Below are 19,825 nucleotides of genomic sequence, written 5' to 3' on the forward strand. Positions count from 1 at the left end.
AATTTCTGCTTGTTTCGAGTTTGACTCGGTTGTCTATTGTATTTTCTGTTCGTTTTGGGTCCAATTTATTTATCAATGCTGATTTGTGGAAGTTTTACGATCTATAGATTATTTGATTTTATTTTGTTGCTCTTTTTTTGGTTTATTGGACTTTGCATATCTTTGAAAAACTGGAATTTTGTCTTAGGATACAAACCTTCTATAGTTTTAGAGGCTAACCATATTTTTACTTTGTTTTAATATTCAGTAAACTGCAAATTTATGCTTTACCTTGGAAAGGCATAGAGCTTTCGAGCACTACTCTTGTTAATTTATGCTTGTTTTGAGTTTGAGTCGGTCATCTCTTGTATTTTGTGTTCGTTTTGGGTTCAATTTATTTATCAATGCTGATTTGTGGAAGTTGGACGATCTATAGATTATTTGGTTTTATTTTATTGCTGTTTTTTGGTTTAATGAACTTTACATTCCTTTGAAAAACTGGGACTTTTTACTAGGACTCAAACCTTTTAGAGGCTAACCGTATTTTTAATTTGTTTTAATGTTCAGTAAACTGCAAATTTATACGTTACCTTGGAAAGGCCTATAGCTTTCGACCACAACTCTTGTTAATTTCTGCTTGTTTTGAGTTTGACTAGATTATCTATTGTGTTTTCTGTTAGTTTTGGGCTCAATTTATTTATCAATGCTGATTAGTGGAAGTTTTACGATCTATAGATTATTTGGTTCTATTTTATTGGTCTTTATTGGTTAAATTGACTTTACATTTCTTTGAAAAACTGGAATTTTATCTTGGGACGCAAACCTTCTATAGTTTTAAAGTCTAACCGTATTTTTACTTTGTTTTAATATTTAGTAAACTGCTAATTTTTGCTTTACCTTGGAAAAGTCCATAGCTTTTGAGAACTGATCTGGTTAATTTCTGCTTGTTTTGAGTTTGACTCGGTGATATCTTTTATTTTATGCTCGTTTTGGGTCCAATTTATTTATCAATGCTGATTTGCGGAAGTTTTACTATCTATAGATTATTTGGTGTTATTTTATGGCTCTTTTTTGGTTTAATGGAGTTTACATTTATTTGAAAAACTGGAATTTTATCTTAGGACGCAAAACCTTCCATAGTTTTAGAGGCTAACCGTATTTTTAATTTGTTTTATTATTCAGTAAACTGCAAATTTATGCTTTACCTTGGAAAGGCATAGAGCTTTCGAGCATTACTCTTGTTAATTTCTGCATGTCTTGAGTTTGACTCGGTTATCTATTTTATTTTCTGTTCGTTTTGGGTTCAATTCATTTATCAATGCTGATTTGTGGAAGTTTTACGATCTATAGATTATTTGATTTTATTTTGTTGCTCTTTTTTTGGTTTATTGGACTTTGCATATCTTTGAAAAACTGGGATTTTGTCTTAGGACACAAACCTTCTATAGTTTTAGAAGCTAACCCTAGTTTCACTCTGTTTTAATATTCAGTAAACTGCAAATTTATGCTTTACCGTGGAAAGGCACAGAGCTTTCGAGCACTGTTGTTGTTAATTTCTGCTTGTTTTGAGTTTGACTTTGTCATCTATTGTAATTTATGTTCGTTTTGGACTCAATATATTTATCAATGGTGATTTTTGGAAGTTTTACAATCTAAAGATTATTTGATTTTATTTTATTGCTGTTTTTTGATTTAATGAACCTTAAATTCCTTTGAAAAACTGGAATTTTTTATTAGGACTCAAACATTCTATACTTTTAGATGCTAACCATATTTTTATTTTCTTTTAATGTTCATTATAATGCAAAATTATACATTAACTTAGAAAAGCCTAGAGCTTTCGAGCAAAACTCTTGTTAAATTCTGCTTGTTTTGAGTTTGACTCGGTCATATAGTGTATTTTCTGTTCGTTCTGGGCTTAATTTATTCATCAATGCTGATTAGCGGAAGTTTTACGATCTATAGATTATTTGGTTCTATTTTATTGGTCTTTATTGGTTAAATTGACTTTACATTTCTTTGAAAAACTGGAATTTTATCTTGGGACGCAAACCTCCTATAATTTTAGAGGCTAACCGTATTTTTACTTTGTTTTATTATTCAGTAAACTGCAAATTTATGCTTTACCTTGGAAAGGTATAGAGCTTTTGAGCACTACTCTTGTTAATTTCTGCTTGTTTTGAGTTTGACTCGGTCATCTATTGTGTTTTCGTTTTGGGTTCAATTTATTTATCAGTGCTGATTAGTGGAAGTTTTACGATCTATAGATTATTTGGTTCTATTTTTTAGGTCTTTATTGGTTAAATGGAGTTCTTTACATTTCTTTGAAAACTGGGATTTTATTTTAGGATGCAAACCTTCTATAGAGGCTAGCCGTATTTTTACTTTGTTTTAATGTTCAGTAAACTGCAAATCTATGCTTTACCTTGGAAAGGCATAGAGGTTTCGAGCACTACTCTTGTTAATTTATGCTTGCTTTGTGTTTGACTGAGTCAAACTCATCTATTGTATTTTTAGTTCAATTTGGGTTCAATTTATTTATGAATGCTGACTTGCGGAAGTTTTACTATCTGTAGAGTATTTGCTTTTATTTTATTGCTCTTTTTAGGTTTAATGGAGTTTATAATTCTTTAAAAACAAGGATTTTTTCTTAGGACGCTAACCTTCCATAGTTTTAGAGGCTAACCGTATTTTTACGTTGTTTTAATATACAGTTAAATGCAAATTTAGGCTTTACCTTGGAAAGACATAGAACTTTCGTGAACTACTCTTGTTAATTTCTGCTTGTTTTGAGTTTGACTCGGTCATCTATTGTATTTTCTGTTCGTTTTGGGCTCAATTTGTTTTTCCAATGTTGATTTGAAGAAGTTTTACGATCTATAAATTATTTGGTTTTATTTTATTGCTCTTTTTTTAATGGATTTTACATTTCTATAACAACTGGGATTTTGTCTTAGGACGCAAACCTTCTATAGTTTTAGAGGCTAATAGTATTTTTACTTTGTTTTAATATTCAGTAGACTGCAAATTTATGCTTTACCTTGGAAAGGCATAGAGCTTTTAAGTACTACTCTTGTTAATTGCTGCTTCTTTTGAGTTTGACTCGGTCATCTATTGTATTTTCTGTTCATTTTGGGTCCAATTTATTTTTTCAATGCTCATTTGAAGAAGTTTTACGATCTATAAATTATTTGGTTATATTTATTGCTCTTTTTTGGTTTAATGGAGTTCTTTTAATTTCTTTAAAAACTGGCATTTTGTCTTAGGACGCAAACCTTCTATAGTTTTAGAGGCTAGCCGTACTTTTACTTTGCTTTAATATTCAGTAAACTGCAAATTTATGCTTTACCTTGGAAAGGCATAGAGATTTTGAGCACTATTTTATTGCTCTTTTGGTTTAATGGAGTTAATTACATTTCTTGGCATAGAGCTTTCGAGCACTACTCATGTTAATTTCTGCTTGTTTTAAGTTTGACTCAATTATCTATTGTATTTTCTGTTCGTTTTGAGTTGAATTTATTTATCGATCCTGACTTGTGGAAGTGTTACGATCTATGGTTTCTTTGATTTTATTTTATTGCTCTTTTTTCGGTTTAATGGAGTTCTTTACTTTTGTTTAAAAAACTGAGAGTTTTAATTTAGAGTATTAGTTTAGAGTCTTAGCTAAGACTTTTAGTTTAGAGTTATTGTTTGGTTATAGTTGGAGTTTTAGTTTAGTTTTAGTTAAGAGTTTTAGTTTAGAGTTCTAATTTAAAGTTTTAGTTACCAGTTTTAGTTAAGAGTTATAGTTTAGAGTTTTAGTTTAGAGTTTTAGTTTAATTTTAGTTTAGTTGAGAGTTTTAGTTCAGTTTTAGTTAAGAGTTTTAGTTAGAGTTGTAGTTTCGTTTTAGTCAAGAGTTTTAATTTAGAGCTTTAGTTTAGTTTTAGTTTAACGTTTTTTAATTTTGGAGTTTTAGTTAGAGTTATAGTTTAGTTTTAGTTTAGAGTTTTATTTTAGTTTTAATTTAGAGTCTCAATTTAGATTTTTAGTTTAGTTTAGTTCTAGTTTAGTTTTAGTTTAGAATTTAGTTTAGATTTTTAGTTTAGAATTTTAGTTTAGAAGAGAGAGTTTTCGAGCAGAAATACACATATTTCATCTTTTAGATATTTGGTTCTTCTCCGAAATGTCTCAGTTTCAGGTTTTTGTCTTTCTATGCTGTCATTTTCGCTCATTTTATAGCCGGTTATTACCTATTATGTATTCAATTATTAATGTGTGAATGCAAGGGGAACTAGGGGCCACCCCCTTCCAGATAGGTTTGAAAGATCTCTAAAAAACTTCAAATGATCGAATCTTAAAATGTGTTTTTTTGTCTTTTAGTCCATCCTACTGTGGAAATATCTTCCGAAAGTCACTATCCCTAAGAGGTATGTCCACCTGTGTTATCGAACTGTTCCGCATGGTTCATTTATCGCTCGAAACTTCTCTTTGCTGGAAGAAAGTCGAAGTTTATCAAACAGTTCGTTTTCAACCTTGTTGGAATTGTTTGCTTTTTAAAGTCATAATATAAAGGACTGTTAAGATGATTAATAAAAAAAACTATAATCAGGCACAATCCTTCTTCTGGCAAAAAATACAATGCTTCGAATGAACACTATGTGATATTCTAGGACCACTGGGTCGATTCTATAACGACCCTTGTGTTTCAGGAGTCGTTCTTAAAGAATTAAGACAGAATTCGAACTTTAGCGTAAAGAGCTAGGTGTTGAGGAGGGGACAATAGATATAGATGACTGTGCACAATTGAAACATCAAATACAAAATTCCACATTTTTGCACGGAAATACCAAAACCATGGGTTGGGTTAGGTTAGCTTACGTGAGCGCACGTAAGCTAATGAATCAACGTCAAATCATATAACCAACAAACAGAACAGAACTATGAAAAAACATCAAACAAGTTGACCAACAAACAGAACAGAACCATGAGACAACGTCAAATCATATAACAAACAAACAGAACAGAACTATGAAAAAAAAACATCAAACAAGTTGACCAACAAACAGAACAGAACCATGAAACAACATCAAACCATATAATCATCAAACAATATAACCATCAAACCATATAACCATTAAACATGTGTAGAAAGAGGTGTGGTCTTGTACCGTTAGACTCGATTATAGATGGCAGCAGACGGTCTCCCCTGGAGTAATACCTTTCCCCCTACTTATATGGGCAATAAAGCAATTCATAAAGAACTGCTCTGATGGCTTCTATATGGGTAAGTAACTTCATTTCTTGTTATAAAAGAGCTCAAATCATCCAAAATAAGGTAGTTCAAATTATATCCCCTGTTCAACACACACATGACATCGGTCTTCATTTCAAATTTACCGAGATATTTGTTGCATCCAAGATTCGAGATTTCCAGATCACAAATTTTCGTTTCAAGTATTTTAATAGCCTCCTTCCATCTTCATTTCAAAATTTGTTTACATTAAATCAAGATTTGCACACTTACCAAACACGACATTCTTGTGACATAGGGCTAAACGGAAAGCAGGTCGTCCTCGTCTTGGGTGGGATGACGTCATAAAGAGAGATTTAAAGGAAATGGGAACTTCGTGGGCAGGTGTAAAAAGGGAGGCTTTTAATAGCTTGGGGTGGAGGAGGAGCTTGCGTAGCTATGTTGGCCTCAGGCGGCTCGGTGCTGCGGTGAGTTGCTGTTCGTAGTAGTAGTAGTAGTCCAAGAAGAGCCCTCTACGAAAAGAGCATCTTTTTTCATTAGATTTTCTGTACCAACTATTTGGAATTCACTCCCCTTAGACATCCGGAATTCAAAGAATCTTATATCCTTTAAGCGAGCAGCGAAGGGTCATTACAGAAAACGTGTTTTCTCCCCATCTTCATTTTGCCTTTTTTTCTCGTTCTCTATTGCTTTCTCTCTCTTCTTCTTTTTTTTACCTTTAAAGTTGAAACCATAGGTTGATTTATTGATTGGTTTACTTTTCTGCTCTTTTTTTCTTCTTGATACGTTCAGTTAATGTGTTGTTTCTGTTTGTTTTTTAATTATTATTAGTTAATGTCTTGCCCTAGCCAAGCATATTTTTTTGTAATTTCCTGGCACGAATGTTGTATAAGTTATGTGTTTTGTTTTTAAATATAGATAATTATATATAATTTATATATAAATATATATATATATATATATATATATATATATATATATATATATATATATATATATATATATATATATATATAAATAATATATATATATATACATATATAAATAATTATATATATGTAATTATATATATAAATATAGATAATTGAAACTGAAACTGAAAAAGAACACGAATTCAAATGTGAAAGGAAAATATAAATATAGATAATTGAAACTGAAACTGAAAAAGAACACGAATTCAAATGTGAAAGGAAAATATAAATATAGATAATTGAAACTGAAACTGAAAAAGAACACGAATTCAAATGTGAAAGGAAAATATAAATATAGATAATTGAAACTGAAACTGAAAAAGAACACGAATTCAAATGTGAAAGGAAAATATAAATATAGATAATTGAAACTGAAACTGAAAAAGAACACGAATTCAAATGTGAAAGGAAAATATAAATATAGATAATTGAAACTGAAACTGAAAAAGAACACGAATTCAAATGTGAAAGGAAAATATAAATATAGATAATTGAAACTGAAACTGAAAAAGAACACGAATTCAAATGTGAAAGGAAACTTCTCCTAGGCTTGGATTGTGCAGATGATTAAAAAAAAATTAATAATAATATTTATTTATAAAAAATAAATAAGTATCAAAATAAACGAGTTTTTGTATGTTTTTGAGAGCTCAGGGTGCAAAAATAGCTTTAAAAATCATTGTTAAGAAGACAGTCACTTAGACTATGAATAAAAGAAGGTGTAGAAGTGATGGTGTACAAAGAGAGGATTGATCAAGTAGATAGCTTCCTTTCTTTGGGTGGTGTTATTTGTAACGAAGGCAGATGAGTGAGGATGTAAAAAGTAGACTAGCAATGGTACAGGGTGTTTTTTCGCAGTTGAAAACGAGTTGAAAGAATAGGAAAATAAATCTCTGAGCCAAGATTACAACATTGGAATCTACAGTGAATGGTCAAGCATGGTTCCGATACGTAGGTGCTTCTGAAGGGAGAAGATGATTTGCTTGGTATTTTCCAAAGGAATTGCCTATGGTCACTTTTGGATACCTTTGACTGACTATATTTCAAACAACTAGCCTCACTAAAAAAAAGTTTCTATCCCATTTTCTAGAGCTATTATTAGAGAAAGTTGGAGATTACTGGAACACATTTTGCGGATGAAGGATGACAGTTTGAGAAAGGTTGGTCTTTTTCAGCCATCCACCTAGGGTCAAATGACAAGCAGGGTTTTGAATGAGAAATGTGTATATGTAAAAATATGTAAATAAGAAATATATAATAAAAAAATATGTGCAATTTTATAAAAGGAGGAAAACACCACGAAAATTGTACGATATCTACGAAAATTACAAAGCAAGATTCTTAATGTATGAGAACCTAAACACGAAACTTTATGTTCTATACTTCATAGAAGGAAACAATACTTCGCTTTTGTCGAAGACCTAACTTACGCGTACTTATTTTTTTATATTTTGTTCTTCTTTTCTTGCTTCGTTCTTGTTTTTCCTTGTTTTTGTTTTATTTTTCCTGCTTCATTGAACAATGAATCGTTCTTGAGAAGGACCTTCACTTATACGTGCTTATTTGTTTTGTGTTTTTTTTTCTTGCTTCATTGAACAATAAGAAGTTTCTTTGTACCGAAGGACCATCACTTATGCGTAATTATTTGTTTTTTGCATTTTTTTTTTTTTTTTTGTTTTTTTCTTGTTTTTTTTTTTTTCTTGTTTTGTATCATTTTTTCTTCCCTCGTTGAATAATCCTTCGCTATTGAGAAGGACCTTCACTTATGCGTGCTTATTTGTTTTTGTGTGTTTTTTTTCTTGCCTCGTTCTTGTTTTTTTTTTTATTGTTTTGTGTTTTGTTTGTTTTTTCTTTTTTTTTTTTTTTGCTTAGTTGAACAATGCTTAATTCTTGAGAAGAACCTTCCCTTCTGCATCCTTATTTGTTTTTGTATGTGTTTATTTGTGGCTCCTGAGAGACATGTATTTACCCGAATGTCATAGATTGTTAGAAAGTAGGTTATTCGAACAATATTTAAAGTATTATTTAGCTTGTTTCATATTTATCTTGTTTTATTTAGCTACAAAAAAGTTCATTGTGTAATATCTTGAGTGTTTTTTTTTAATAATTTGTGATTTTTTTATATGGTTTGTATAATTTGTAAGAGATATTAGGATTTGATTTAACAGTGCACAAATAAGCGGAAATAGAAAAATCGTGATTTATTAATGCATAAGACTCTCTGTGATACAATTTTATTAGTTACAAATTCTATTTCTTGGTGAGGTCGCTGAATTGATCCAGACTAGAATTTGGATTTTAATATCTCAAAATCTCCCAGATAAGAGTTCTTCGAATTTAAAATAAAGATTGACCTTTATGATGTAATACCAATTCTTAAAATTCATATTTTGATATTCCAGGCTACAGGTATGAACGACACTGATCTTTATACTGGAAGTCCAGCTTTGTCAAACTACCCTGGATTGAGTCATGTTATATATTTGGCAGTTGTGGTGGTCATACTCCATGTGATTGATAGAAAGGTAATCCACTAGTCGACAAATATAAGTATGTAAAGTAAGTACAGTCTCTCAGAAGTTTACGCTAAAATTGATGAGCAAAACGAGTTATCTGGGCACCATTTATAGTTGGAGCGCAGAAGTCTGGGCTATTTTATTGAAACAAAATGTGATTGATAGAAAGGTCTTCCACAGTCGACAAAATATTAGTATGTAAATTAAATATAGTTACCCAGAAGCTTTACGCTAAAATTGATGAGCAAAACGAGTTATCTGCGGCACTATTTATAGTTGGGGCGCAGAAGTCTGGGCAATTTTATAGAAAAAAAAATGTGATTGATAGAAAGGTCATCCACAGTCGACAAAATATTAGTATGTAAAGTAAATACAGTTACTCAGAAGCTTTACGCTAAAATTGATGAGCAAAACGAGTTATCTGGGCACCATTTATAGTTGGAGCGCAGAAGTCTGGGCAATTTTATTGAAAAATAAATTTGATTGATACAAAGGTCATCCACAGTCGACAAAATATTAGTATGTAAAGTAAATACAGTTACTCAGAAGCTTTACGCTAAAATTGATAAGCAAAACGAGTTATTTGGGCACCATTTATAGTTGGGGCGCCAAAGTCTGGGCAATTTTATTGAAAAAAAAATGTGATTGATAGAAAGGTCATCCACTAGTCGACAAAATATTAGTATGTAAAGTAAATAGAGTTCTCACAAGCTTTACGCTAAAATTAATGAGCAAAACGAGTTAACTGGGCGCCATTTGTAGGCACCATTGGGGCGCAGAAGTCTGGACAATTTTATTGAAAAATAGGACCTATCCCCTATACTTCGGAAATTTGTCATTTGTGCCTTGATATATAATTGAAAATACCTCTCCCCCTTCTTTTTCATAAGTTGGCATCACCTGAATCTGAGATTTAAAGGGTTCTCTTGCCGACTTGCAGAGACATAAAACAAATTTAAATAATAGGCAACAAGTCGAAACCCTTTTCAAGGGTTTTATTGGCACATCCTGCAATTATTAATCACTTTTAACATTGTGATAAAAATTAATTTGCGCGGCAATTCTACAAATAGTCCAAGAAATTAATTCACAAAGAGTTTTGAGTAGAAATATCTCTTGGAGTATGAAAATGGGATTCATGGTCATGTAAATTGTCGTAGAGAGTAGTTTGAACTCATACATTGAACATTGTGTTTGGTTTGATGTCTTGTGTGATTTGTATTCTGTGTTTTTGTTTAACAACCCTCATTATTTGATAATGTAAAAGTTACTTCAATAAATATAATTTGGTTTACGTTTATTATGTATTGGTAAATCAAACACATTACTCCTTAAGCGTATATCGGAGGCAACGCTATAGCGTTGCCTATAGTAAAGGCCATACGGCTCCAATGTTTTATTATTGTTGATTTATTTATTATTTTTTCCCCTGAGGCATTTCATATGGTAGAGATCGTCGTAGAAACTTCAAAAGGGGCTCATTCGACTGGAAATTCGAAGGACTAGTGCCCTTTTTAATAGTCGAAAGTGATTGGAGGGCAAATAGCCCCCCCCCAGGGGCTCAACATTCCCCCAAACACATCCCATAAAAACTTTGAGATAGCCATTTTGTTCAGCGTAGTTGATTTCTAGATAGAATTTATGCTTTTGAGGAGGACACTCCCCCACAACCCTCAGGGCAAGGGTTTTAAGATATGCCCTGGAAGAATATAAGGTTCTTATAGAAGGCGTTGTCGTATAAACTTCAAAAAAGGCTCATTCAATTGGAAATTCAAAGGGCTAGTGCCCTCATCAATAGTCGAAAGGGATTTGAGGGCAACTCGCCCCCCCCCCTCACTCCCATCACTCCCCCAAACACATACAATCAAAATTTTGAGATAGCCATTTTATTAAACGTAGTTTTAAGTTCTGGAAATTAGGTCTTTGAGGATGCCAACTCACCCACAGCCCTCAGGGCAAGGGCTGTAAGTTATGCCCTGAGGGCATGTAAGGTTTTGTATATACAACGTTGTCGTAGAAACTTCAGAAAGGACTCGTTCGATTGGAAATTTAAATGGCTAGTTCGTTTTTAGTAGTCGAAACTGATTCTAAGGCAACTGACACCCCTTCCACGCCCACCATTTCCCCAAACACATCCAATCAAAATTTTGATATAGCCATTTTGTTCAACGTAGTTTAAAGTTCTGGAAATTATATGTTTGAGCAGGACAACCCCCCCCCCCCCACAGTCTTCATGGCAAGGGTTATAAGTTATGCCCTGGGGGCATATATGCTTCTTATGGAAGGAATGCTCGTATAAACTTCTGAGAGGGCTCATTTGAGTGGAGATTGAAAGTTTTAGTTCAATTTGTAAGCGTCAAAAGATATTAGAGAATAACCAGCTCCCCCCCCACCCCAAACCCGTTTTTGCAAATGCATCCCATAAAAATTTTAAGATAATTATTTTGTTAAAAATAGTTCAAAGATCATATAACAAAAATTCCGGTGTCGACACAACCCCCCAGGGCCAGTGGGCAGAAGTTGTAAGTTATACTCTAGGGGCATATATGGGTGTTATGGAAGGGATGCTCGTATTAACTTCAAAGAGGAATCATTTGATTGGAAATTAAAAGTTCTAGTTCACTTTTTAAGAGCCAAAAGAGATCGGAGGGCACCTAGCCCCCCCCCCCGCCTCCACGCCCTTTAACTAATCCGATAAGAACTTTGAGATAGCTTTTTTTAAATTGTTCAAAGACCATATAACGAAAACTCAGGAGTCAACACAGCCCCCCAGCTCCCGAGGGCAGGTGTTGTAAATTATGCCCTGGAGGAATATATGGTTCTTATTGAAGGGATGCTCGAAAAAATTCAGAGATGGCTCATCTGATTGGAAATTGAAAGTTTTAGTTCAGTTGTTGAGAGTCAAAAGAGATCGGAGGGCATCTAGCCCCCCCCCCATGCCCCTTTTTCCCCAAATGAATCCAATAGAAATTTTAAGATAACCATTGAGTTAAAAATTTCTCAAAAGTCAGAAAACAAAAACTCAGGTATCGTCAAAACCCCCCCAGGGCCCAGGGGCAGCCGTTGTAAGTTATACCCTGGGGAATATATTGTTCGTATGAAAGGGATGCTCGTATAAACTACAGAGAGGGCTCATTTGATTGGATATTGAAAGTTCAAGCTCACTTTTTAACAGTCAAAAGAAATCCGAGGGGAGCTAGACCCCCTCCCCTCACGCCTTCTTTTTAAAACCCATCAGATGAAAAATTTTAGATATACATTTTGTTAAAAATAGTTCAAAGGTCGGATAAGAAAAAAAATCAGGTGTCAATAGAACCCCCCCCCCCCAGGGCACGGGGAAAGGCGTTGTAAGTTACGCCCTAAGGGCAAGTATGGTTCTTATGAAAGGGATGCTCGTATAAACTTCATAGAGGGCTCATTTGATTGGAAATTGAAAGTTCTAGTTCACTTTTTAAGAGTAAAGAGAGTTAAACTAGCCCCCCACGCTCTTTTTTCTCCAAATCCGTCCGCTACAAGTTTTTAGATAGCCAGTGTTTTGGAAATTGTTCAAAAATTAGATAACAAAAACGCCCCCCCAGAGCCCGGGGGATAGGTGTTGTAAGTGCTGTCCTGGGGGCCTATATGGTTCTTATGAAAGGGATGCTCGTATAAACTTCAGAGGGGGCTCATTTGATTGGAAATTGAAAGTTCTAGTTCAATTTTTAAGAGTCAAAAGATATCCGAGGGCAACTAGCCCCCCCCACACATCCTTTTTTCCCAAGCCCATCAGATAAAATTTTTATAATAGCCATTTCATTAAAAATAGTTCAAAGGTCAGATAAGAAAAATTCCTGTGTCAAAGGAACCCGCCAGGGCCCGGAGGCAGGCGTTATGAGTAATGCTCTAGGGGCATATATAGTTCTTATGGAAGGGATGCTCGTATAAACTTCGGGGAGGACTGATTTGATTGGAAATTGTAAGTTCTTGTTCACTTTTTAAGGGAACTAAGCCCCCCCCGTCCCCGATCGGAGGGCGACTACCCCCCCCCCCCGTCAAGTTTCGACACAAAACTCCAGTGTCGACAAAGCCTCCCAGGACCCGGGGGTAGGCGTTGTAAGTTATGCCCTGGGGGCATGTATGGTTGTTATGGAAGGGATGCTCGTATAAACTTCCTAGAGGGCTCATTGGATTGGAAATTGAAAGTTGTAATTCACTTTTTAAGAGTCAAAAGTGATTGGAGGGCAGCTATCCCCCCACACTCCATTTATTTTTTCCCAGAGGCAAATCATATAGAAGGGGTCGTCGTATAAACTTGAAAAGGGGCTCATTCGGTTGGAAATCGAGAGTTCTAGTGCCGTTTTTAAGAGTCAAAAGTGATCAGAGGGAAACTGGCCCCCCAAGCATTTTTTCCCCAAATACATCTGATAAAAGATTTTAGGTAGCCATTTTGTTAAAAATAGTTCTAAGATCATAAACAAGTAAGTAGAACAACAAGGAATTTTTTTATACAAGACAGTGGAACGCAACTTTAAATGAATATTTCGAGCCTATATCCAAGGGCCGTCCTCATCAAAACAGACGAAGAGAATAAAAACACTATAAAAGAAACTTACATTGAAATTCAATCATTAAAACTGTTTAAAAAAAATGTTTTAAAACAGCCCTAATATCATTACTTCAAGGAAGTTTAACCAGGACCAAACCATTTCCTTGAAGTTCAACCATTTCCTGAAGTTCAGCCATATATAGCTCTGGAGGCATATATGGTTCTTATGGAAGGTGTGCTCGTATAAACTTCAGAGAGGGTTCATTTGAATGGAAATTAAAAGTTGTAGTTCATTTTCTCAGAGTGAAAAAAAATTGGAGGGCAACTAGCCCCTCCCACCCTCCACGCCTTTAGGTGTATCGGATGGATAAACCCATCCGATAAAAAATTGAAGTAATCATTTTATTGAAAATAGTTCAAGCATCAGATATTCAAACTCTAGGGTCGACACAACCCCCCAGGGCCCAGGGATAGGTGTTGTAAGTTATAGGCTACTCTCGGGAAATATATGGATCTTATAGAAGGGATACTCTTATAAACTTCAGAGAGGGTTAATTTGATTGAAATTAATTAAAAAAAACTATTTCCACAAAATTAGTTTTTCAAAGAAAAGTAAACAACTCCATTAAACAAAAAATGAGCAAAAATAAAACCAAGGAATCTACCAAGCGTGAAACAACCGCAAATCAGCATCGATAACAAATGAAACCCAAAACGAACAGAAATTACAATAAATAACTGAGTCAAACTCAAAACGAGCAGAAATTAACATAAGTTGGGCTCAAAACCCCTATGGCTTCCCAAGGCCATAACATAATTTTCACTTTGCTGAAAAACAATAGAAATGTTTTTACTTTTATAACTTTAATAAATCAAATAATATTAACATTTTGATTACTAAATTTCAGTGTATGTATATTAGACTGATAATGTACATTCATTTGTATTTTTTCAGTAAAGTGAAAATTCTGTGATGATGTTCTGGCCTTGGGAAGGCATAGGGGTTTTGAGCCCAACTTATGTTAATTTCTGCTCGTTTTGAGTTTGCCTCGGTTATTTATTGTAATTTCTGTTCGCTTTGGGTTTCATTTATTTATCGATGCTGACTTGCGTTAGTTTCACGCTTCGTAGATTATTTGATTTTATTTTTGCTAATTTTTTGTTTAATGGAGTTCTTTACTTTTCTTTGAAAAACTTATTTTGTGGAAATTTTTTTAATTAATTTCTGTTCGTTTTATATTGACATAGTCTTTTCAGGGAAAAAGAATATAATACTTTAAATCTTTTCGTTTTTTAAAACTTTATCATTTGGCCTGCTATTTTTATGCTGGAGAAAAATTTTCAGCAATTTTTAACAACATTCACCCTTTTCAAAATCTGCACACAAATAATAGTGTTTAATTTCGTTTCATACCTCCTCTAGTTGACCTGAAATGGAAAACTTGATATCATTCGCAAACAAATCAGGATTACTGTCTTTGATAGCTTGGATACACTATTGAACGGGTCGAAATGCAAATGAATGAGTTACCAAGGTCGTGCGAGCTGGATTACCATTATAGGCGGGAATCTTCTAGCACAGAGAGCGCTGAAACAAAAAAGGTTCATTTTTACTTCTATTTTTTTTCGTACCGAATAGTCACAATTTAGGCTCGCATGCTTGGATGCCTCTTTTCATGCCACGGTAAAGGATCTTATTCATTCAATTTAATGGGAATTGTGAATTTTCGGAAAAATATTGTCTTAAAATGCAGTGTAATAATTTATTGGGATATATAAATTTATTGGGATATATAAAGTTCTCAGTCGTTCTTGGGATGCTGCTGAGATGCCTTATTGGAAATTAGCATTAACAGAGTGCATTTCGATTTAATCTTAAGGCAACATTTAGTTTTTAAACAGAAAGGCAATCGGGTGAGTGGGCGTGGGAGGGGGATTAGATGCCCTCCAATCACTTTCGACTATTAAAAAGGTCATCAACCCTTTTTATTTTCAATCGAATGAGCCCTTTTCGACGCTCCTACGAGAACTCCTTTGATCCCTTCGATCCTTCGACGACTCCTTGACGACTCCTCCACATTGATCTTTACTATAAAAATTTCAAGCCGTCCAATCACTTTTGACTATTAAAAAGGGCACTAGGCCTTTCGATTTCCTATCGAATGAGCCCTTTTTGAGTTTCTACGACAACACTTTCTATAAACACCTTATATGCCCCCAGGGCATAAATTACAACCCTTACCTTAAGGGCTGTGAGGGTGGTTGTCATCCTCTAAGACATAATTTCCAGAATTTTTAAGTACGCTAAACAAAATGGCTATCTCAAAACTTTGATTGGATGTGTTTGGGATAGTGGTGGGGCGTGAGAGGGGCGTTAATCTCTCTCCCATCATTTTCAACTATTAAAAAAGGCACTAGCCCTTTCAATTTCCAATCAAAGGCGCCCTTTTGAAGCTTCTACGACACCGCTTTTAATAAAAACCTTATATGCCCCCAGGGCATAACTTACAAACCTTACCCTGAGGCCTGGGGCTGTCATCCTCAAAGACCTAATTTCCAGAACTTTCTACTACGTTGAACAAAATGGCTATCTGATAATTTTGATTGGATGTGTTTGGGGGAATGGTGCGCGTGAGAGGGTGGTTAGTTACCCTCCAGGCACTTTCGACTATTAAAAAGGGCACTAGCTGTCTCAATTTCCAATTGAATGAGCCTTTTTTGAAGTTTTTACTAAAACTCTATCTATAAAAACCTTATATGTCTCCAGGGCATAACTTACAGCCTTTGCCCTGGGTGCTCTGGGGGGTCTGTCATCCTTAAATACATTATTTCCAGAACTTTTAACTACGTTGAACAAAAAGGCTATCTCTAAACTTTGAATGTGTTTGGGGAAATGGTGGGCGTGACAGTTGGGTCAATTACTCTCCATTCACTTTCGACTATTAAAAATGGCAATTTTAATTTCCAAACAAATGAGCCCTTTTTGTAATTTCTGCAACAACTTTCTACATAAACCTCATATTACCCCAGGGCATAACTTACAACCTTTGCACTGAGGGCTCTGAGGGGGTTATCATCCTAAAAGACCTAATTTCCAGAACTTTCGACTACGTTGAACAAAATGCATGTCTCAAAATTTTGATTGAATGAGTTTGGGGAAATGGTGGGCGTGAGAGGGGGGGGGTAGTAGTCCTTTAACCACTTTCGACTATTAAAAAAGCACTAGCCTTTCAATTTCCAATTGAATGAGCCCTTTTTGCTGTTTTTACAACATCGCTTTCTATAAAAACCTTACATGACCCCAGGGCATAACTTACAACCCTTGCCCTGAGGGTTGTGGGGGGAAGAGGGGTTGTCATCCTTAATGACCTAATTTCCAAAACTTTCAAATGCGTTGAATAAAATGGCTTTCTAAAAATTTTGATTGGATGTTTCGGGAAAACGTGGGCGTGAAAGGGGGGTTAGTTACCCTCAAGTCACTTTCGACTATTAAAAAGGGCAGTAGCCCTTTGAGTTTCCAGTCGAGAAAGCTCTATTTCAAGTTTATACGACAATGATTTCAATAAAAACTTATATGCCCTCAGGGCATAATTTATAAGCCTTGCCCTGAAGACTGTGGGGGGAGTGTCCTGCTCAAAGGTATAATTTTCTGAACTTTAACTGCGTAAAACAAAATGGTTATCTCAAAATTTTGATTGGATGTGTTTGGGGAAAAGCTGGGCGTGAGAGGGGGGTTAATTGCCCTCAAATCACTTTCGAGTACTAAAAAGGGCACTAGCCCTTTAAATTTCCAATAGATTGAGCCCTTTTTCAAGTTTTTATGGCAAAGGTTTCAGTAAAACCATTATATGCCCCCAGGGCATAACTTATAACACTTGCCCTGAAGACTGTGGGGGGAGTGTCCTGCTCGAAGGTGTAATTTCCTGAGCTTTAAACTGCGTGGAACAAAATGGCTATCTCAAATTTTGATTGGATGTATTTGGGGAAATGGTGGGGTTGGTAGGGATGTTAGTTGCCTTCCAATCACTTTCGACTATTAAAAAGGGCACTAGCCATTTCAATTTCCAATCGAATGAGACCTTTTTGAAGTTTCAACGACAAGGCGTTCTATTAAAACCTTATATACCCCCAGGGCATAACTTACAACCCTTACCCTGAGGGCTGTGGGGGAGTGTCCTCATCAAAAACATAATTTCTATCTGGAAAATAACTACGCTGAACAAAATGGCTATCTAAAAATTTTGATTGGATGTGTTTGGAGAAACGCTGGGCGTGAGAGGGGGGTTAGTTACCCTTAAATCACTTTCGACTATTAAAAAGGCTCTAAACCTTTGAATTTCCAATCGAATGAGCCCTTTTTCAAGTTTCTACGACAAAGATTTCAATAAAAACTTATAGTGCCTAAGGGCATAATTTATATCCCTTGCCCAGAAGACTGTGGGGGGAGTGTCCTGCTCAAAGGTATAATTTTCTGAATTTTAAACTGCTTGGAACAAAATGGCTATCTTAAAATTGTGATTGGATGTATTTGGGGAAATGGTGGACGTGGAAGGGGTGTTAGTTGCCTTCCAATCACTTTTGCCTATTAAAAAGGGCACTAGCAATTTCAATTTCCAATGTAATGAGCCCTTTTTGAAGTTTCTGCGACATTGCGTTCTTTAAAAACCTTATATGCCCCCAGGGCATAACGTACAGCCCTTGCCCTGAGGCCTGTGGAGGGGTTGTCGTCATCAAAGACCTAATTTCCAGAACTTAAAATTACGTTGAATAAAATGGCTATCTCAAAATTTTGATTGGATGTGTTTGGGGAAAATGTGGGCATGAGAGGGGGGTTAGTTGCCGTCCAATCACTTTTGACTATTAAAAAGGGCACTAGTGCTTTGAATTTCCAATCGAACGAGCCTTTTTTGAAGTTTCTACGACAACGCCTTCTATAAAACCTTATATGCTCCCAGGGCCTAACTTAAAACCATTGTCCTGAAGGCTGTTGGGGAGTGTCCTCCTCAAAACATAATTTTATCTGGAGATCAACTACGCTGAACAAAATGGCTATCTTAAAATTTAGATTGGCTGCGTTTCGTGGAAATAGTGGGCGCGAAATGGATGTTAGTTACCTTCCAATCAATTTCGACTATTAAAAAGGCTAAAATCAACCCCAGTTTCCGGTAGAAAGAACAAATTTCGAAGATTTTATGACAACTTCTTCGATACGAAGTGCCCTGCTCTAAAGGAAAAAAATAATAAATAATACATTGCTCCAACTTATATGCCCCCAGGGCATAACTTAAAACCCTCGCCCTGAGGGTTGTGGGGGTGTGTCCTCCTGAAAAACATAATTTCTATCTGGAAATCAACTACGCTGAACAAACAGGCGTTGGGGGGGGGGCTAGTTGCCCTTCAATCACTTTCGACTATTAAAAAGGGCACTAGCCACTCCAACTTCCAATCGAATTAGCCCTTTTCGAAGTTTCTACGACAACTCCTTTGATACGAAGTGTCCTGTTCTAAGACCAAGAAAAAAAATAAAATAAATAATACATTGTGCCATCGTCGTTCTTTACTTAGGCAATGCTATCGCGCTGCCTATGATTAGAAAGTTCACTTTAAATGAGTCAAAAGAGACCGAAGTTTAATCTGGTCCTCCCACGCCCTTTTACCCCAAACCCATCCGATAAAAATTTTGAGATAGTAATTTTGTTAAAAATAGTTCAAATATCAGATAATAAAAACTCCGAGGTTGACACTAACGCATTTTTTCACTTTGATATTGTTACTTTGACATCAGTTTTGATATATTGATGAATATTTGATTTTTTTTTAAAGTTTGAGTTTGAAATAAGGAATTTTTAAAAACTTGAAATTTTTTGCAATCAAAAACGAACAAAAATTTAATAAAAAAGCTTTCCGAAAAATCAGTTGTTCGAATAAAATTAAAGGCAATCTCAAAAATTAGAACGGCAGATATAAATACATTTTAAAATTCGAACTCAAAACGACCTGAAATAACTACTAAAGAACCAATGAAACCCAAAATGGACAGAAATTAAATAAACAATCATAGCAAAAACATACAACAAGTAAAAATATAAATGAAGAAATAGATCTTAAAGCAAGTAATGCTTAGATTTAAAATGAAAATCAAGCTTAAAAAAAAATAATTTGCTATTGAATCATAAATTAAAATTGAAAAGGACAGTAATTAAATAAACGATCAATGAAAAATAAAATACACTCGATATTGATGTAAATTAATGAGTAAATTTTTAAATGAGTACAACCTGAATTGAAAATGCGAATTAAGCTTGAAACAAACAGAAATCACTACAAACAAGAGTTTGGGTATGACGTCCTTCTCTCACTGTAAAAGTCTAAATTCTACTGCGTCATTGGCGCTTTACTGAAAACTATATGCGTCTTGAACAATCTTGGAAAGTATAAACAACATCAAATTGAATATTTGATGTATCATGATATTAATTGTTGAAAGATCCATCAGTTCAAGAATTTATTTCACTGTAATTGTATTTCTATTTTCAATGCTGTAAGAACTCCGTTTTCACTTAAGCCCCAAAGACGTAGTAGGCTCTTGGTTTTTATTTACAG

The 19,825-nt window shown here is 34.7% G+C and overlaps 1 protein-coding gene across 1 annotated transcript in view; it reads left to right on the forward strand.

Moving 5' to 3' along the window:
• The window catches only part of LOC148945668 (adenylate cyclase type 2-like), a 69,623-nt gene that overhangs the window by 13,067 nt on the left and 36,731 nt on the right, over window positions 1-19,825 (forward strand). The window contains exon 3 of the mRNA XM_089097726.1: window positions 8,584-8,706. Coding sequence (XP_088953852.1) covers window positions 8,584-8,706 — 123 coding nt within the window. The remainder of the gene's footprint in view (window positions 1-8,583; window positions 8,707-19,825) is intronic.

The sequence above is a fragment of the Artemia sp. Qi Xiang Cuo genome, chromosome 12 (genome assembly GCF_049724085.1).
Source record: "Artemia sp. Qi Xiang Cuo chromosome 12, ASM4972408v1, whole genome shotgun sequence".
In the NCBI taxonomy this organism is placed as follows: domain Eukaryota; kingdom Metazoa; phylum Arthropoda; class Branchiopoda; order Anostraca; family Artemiidae; genus Artemia; species Artemia sp. Qi Xiang Cuo.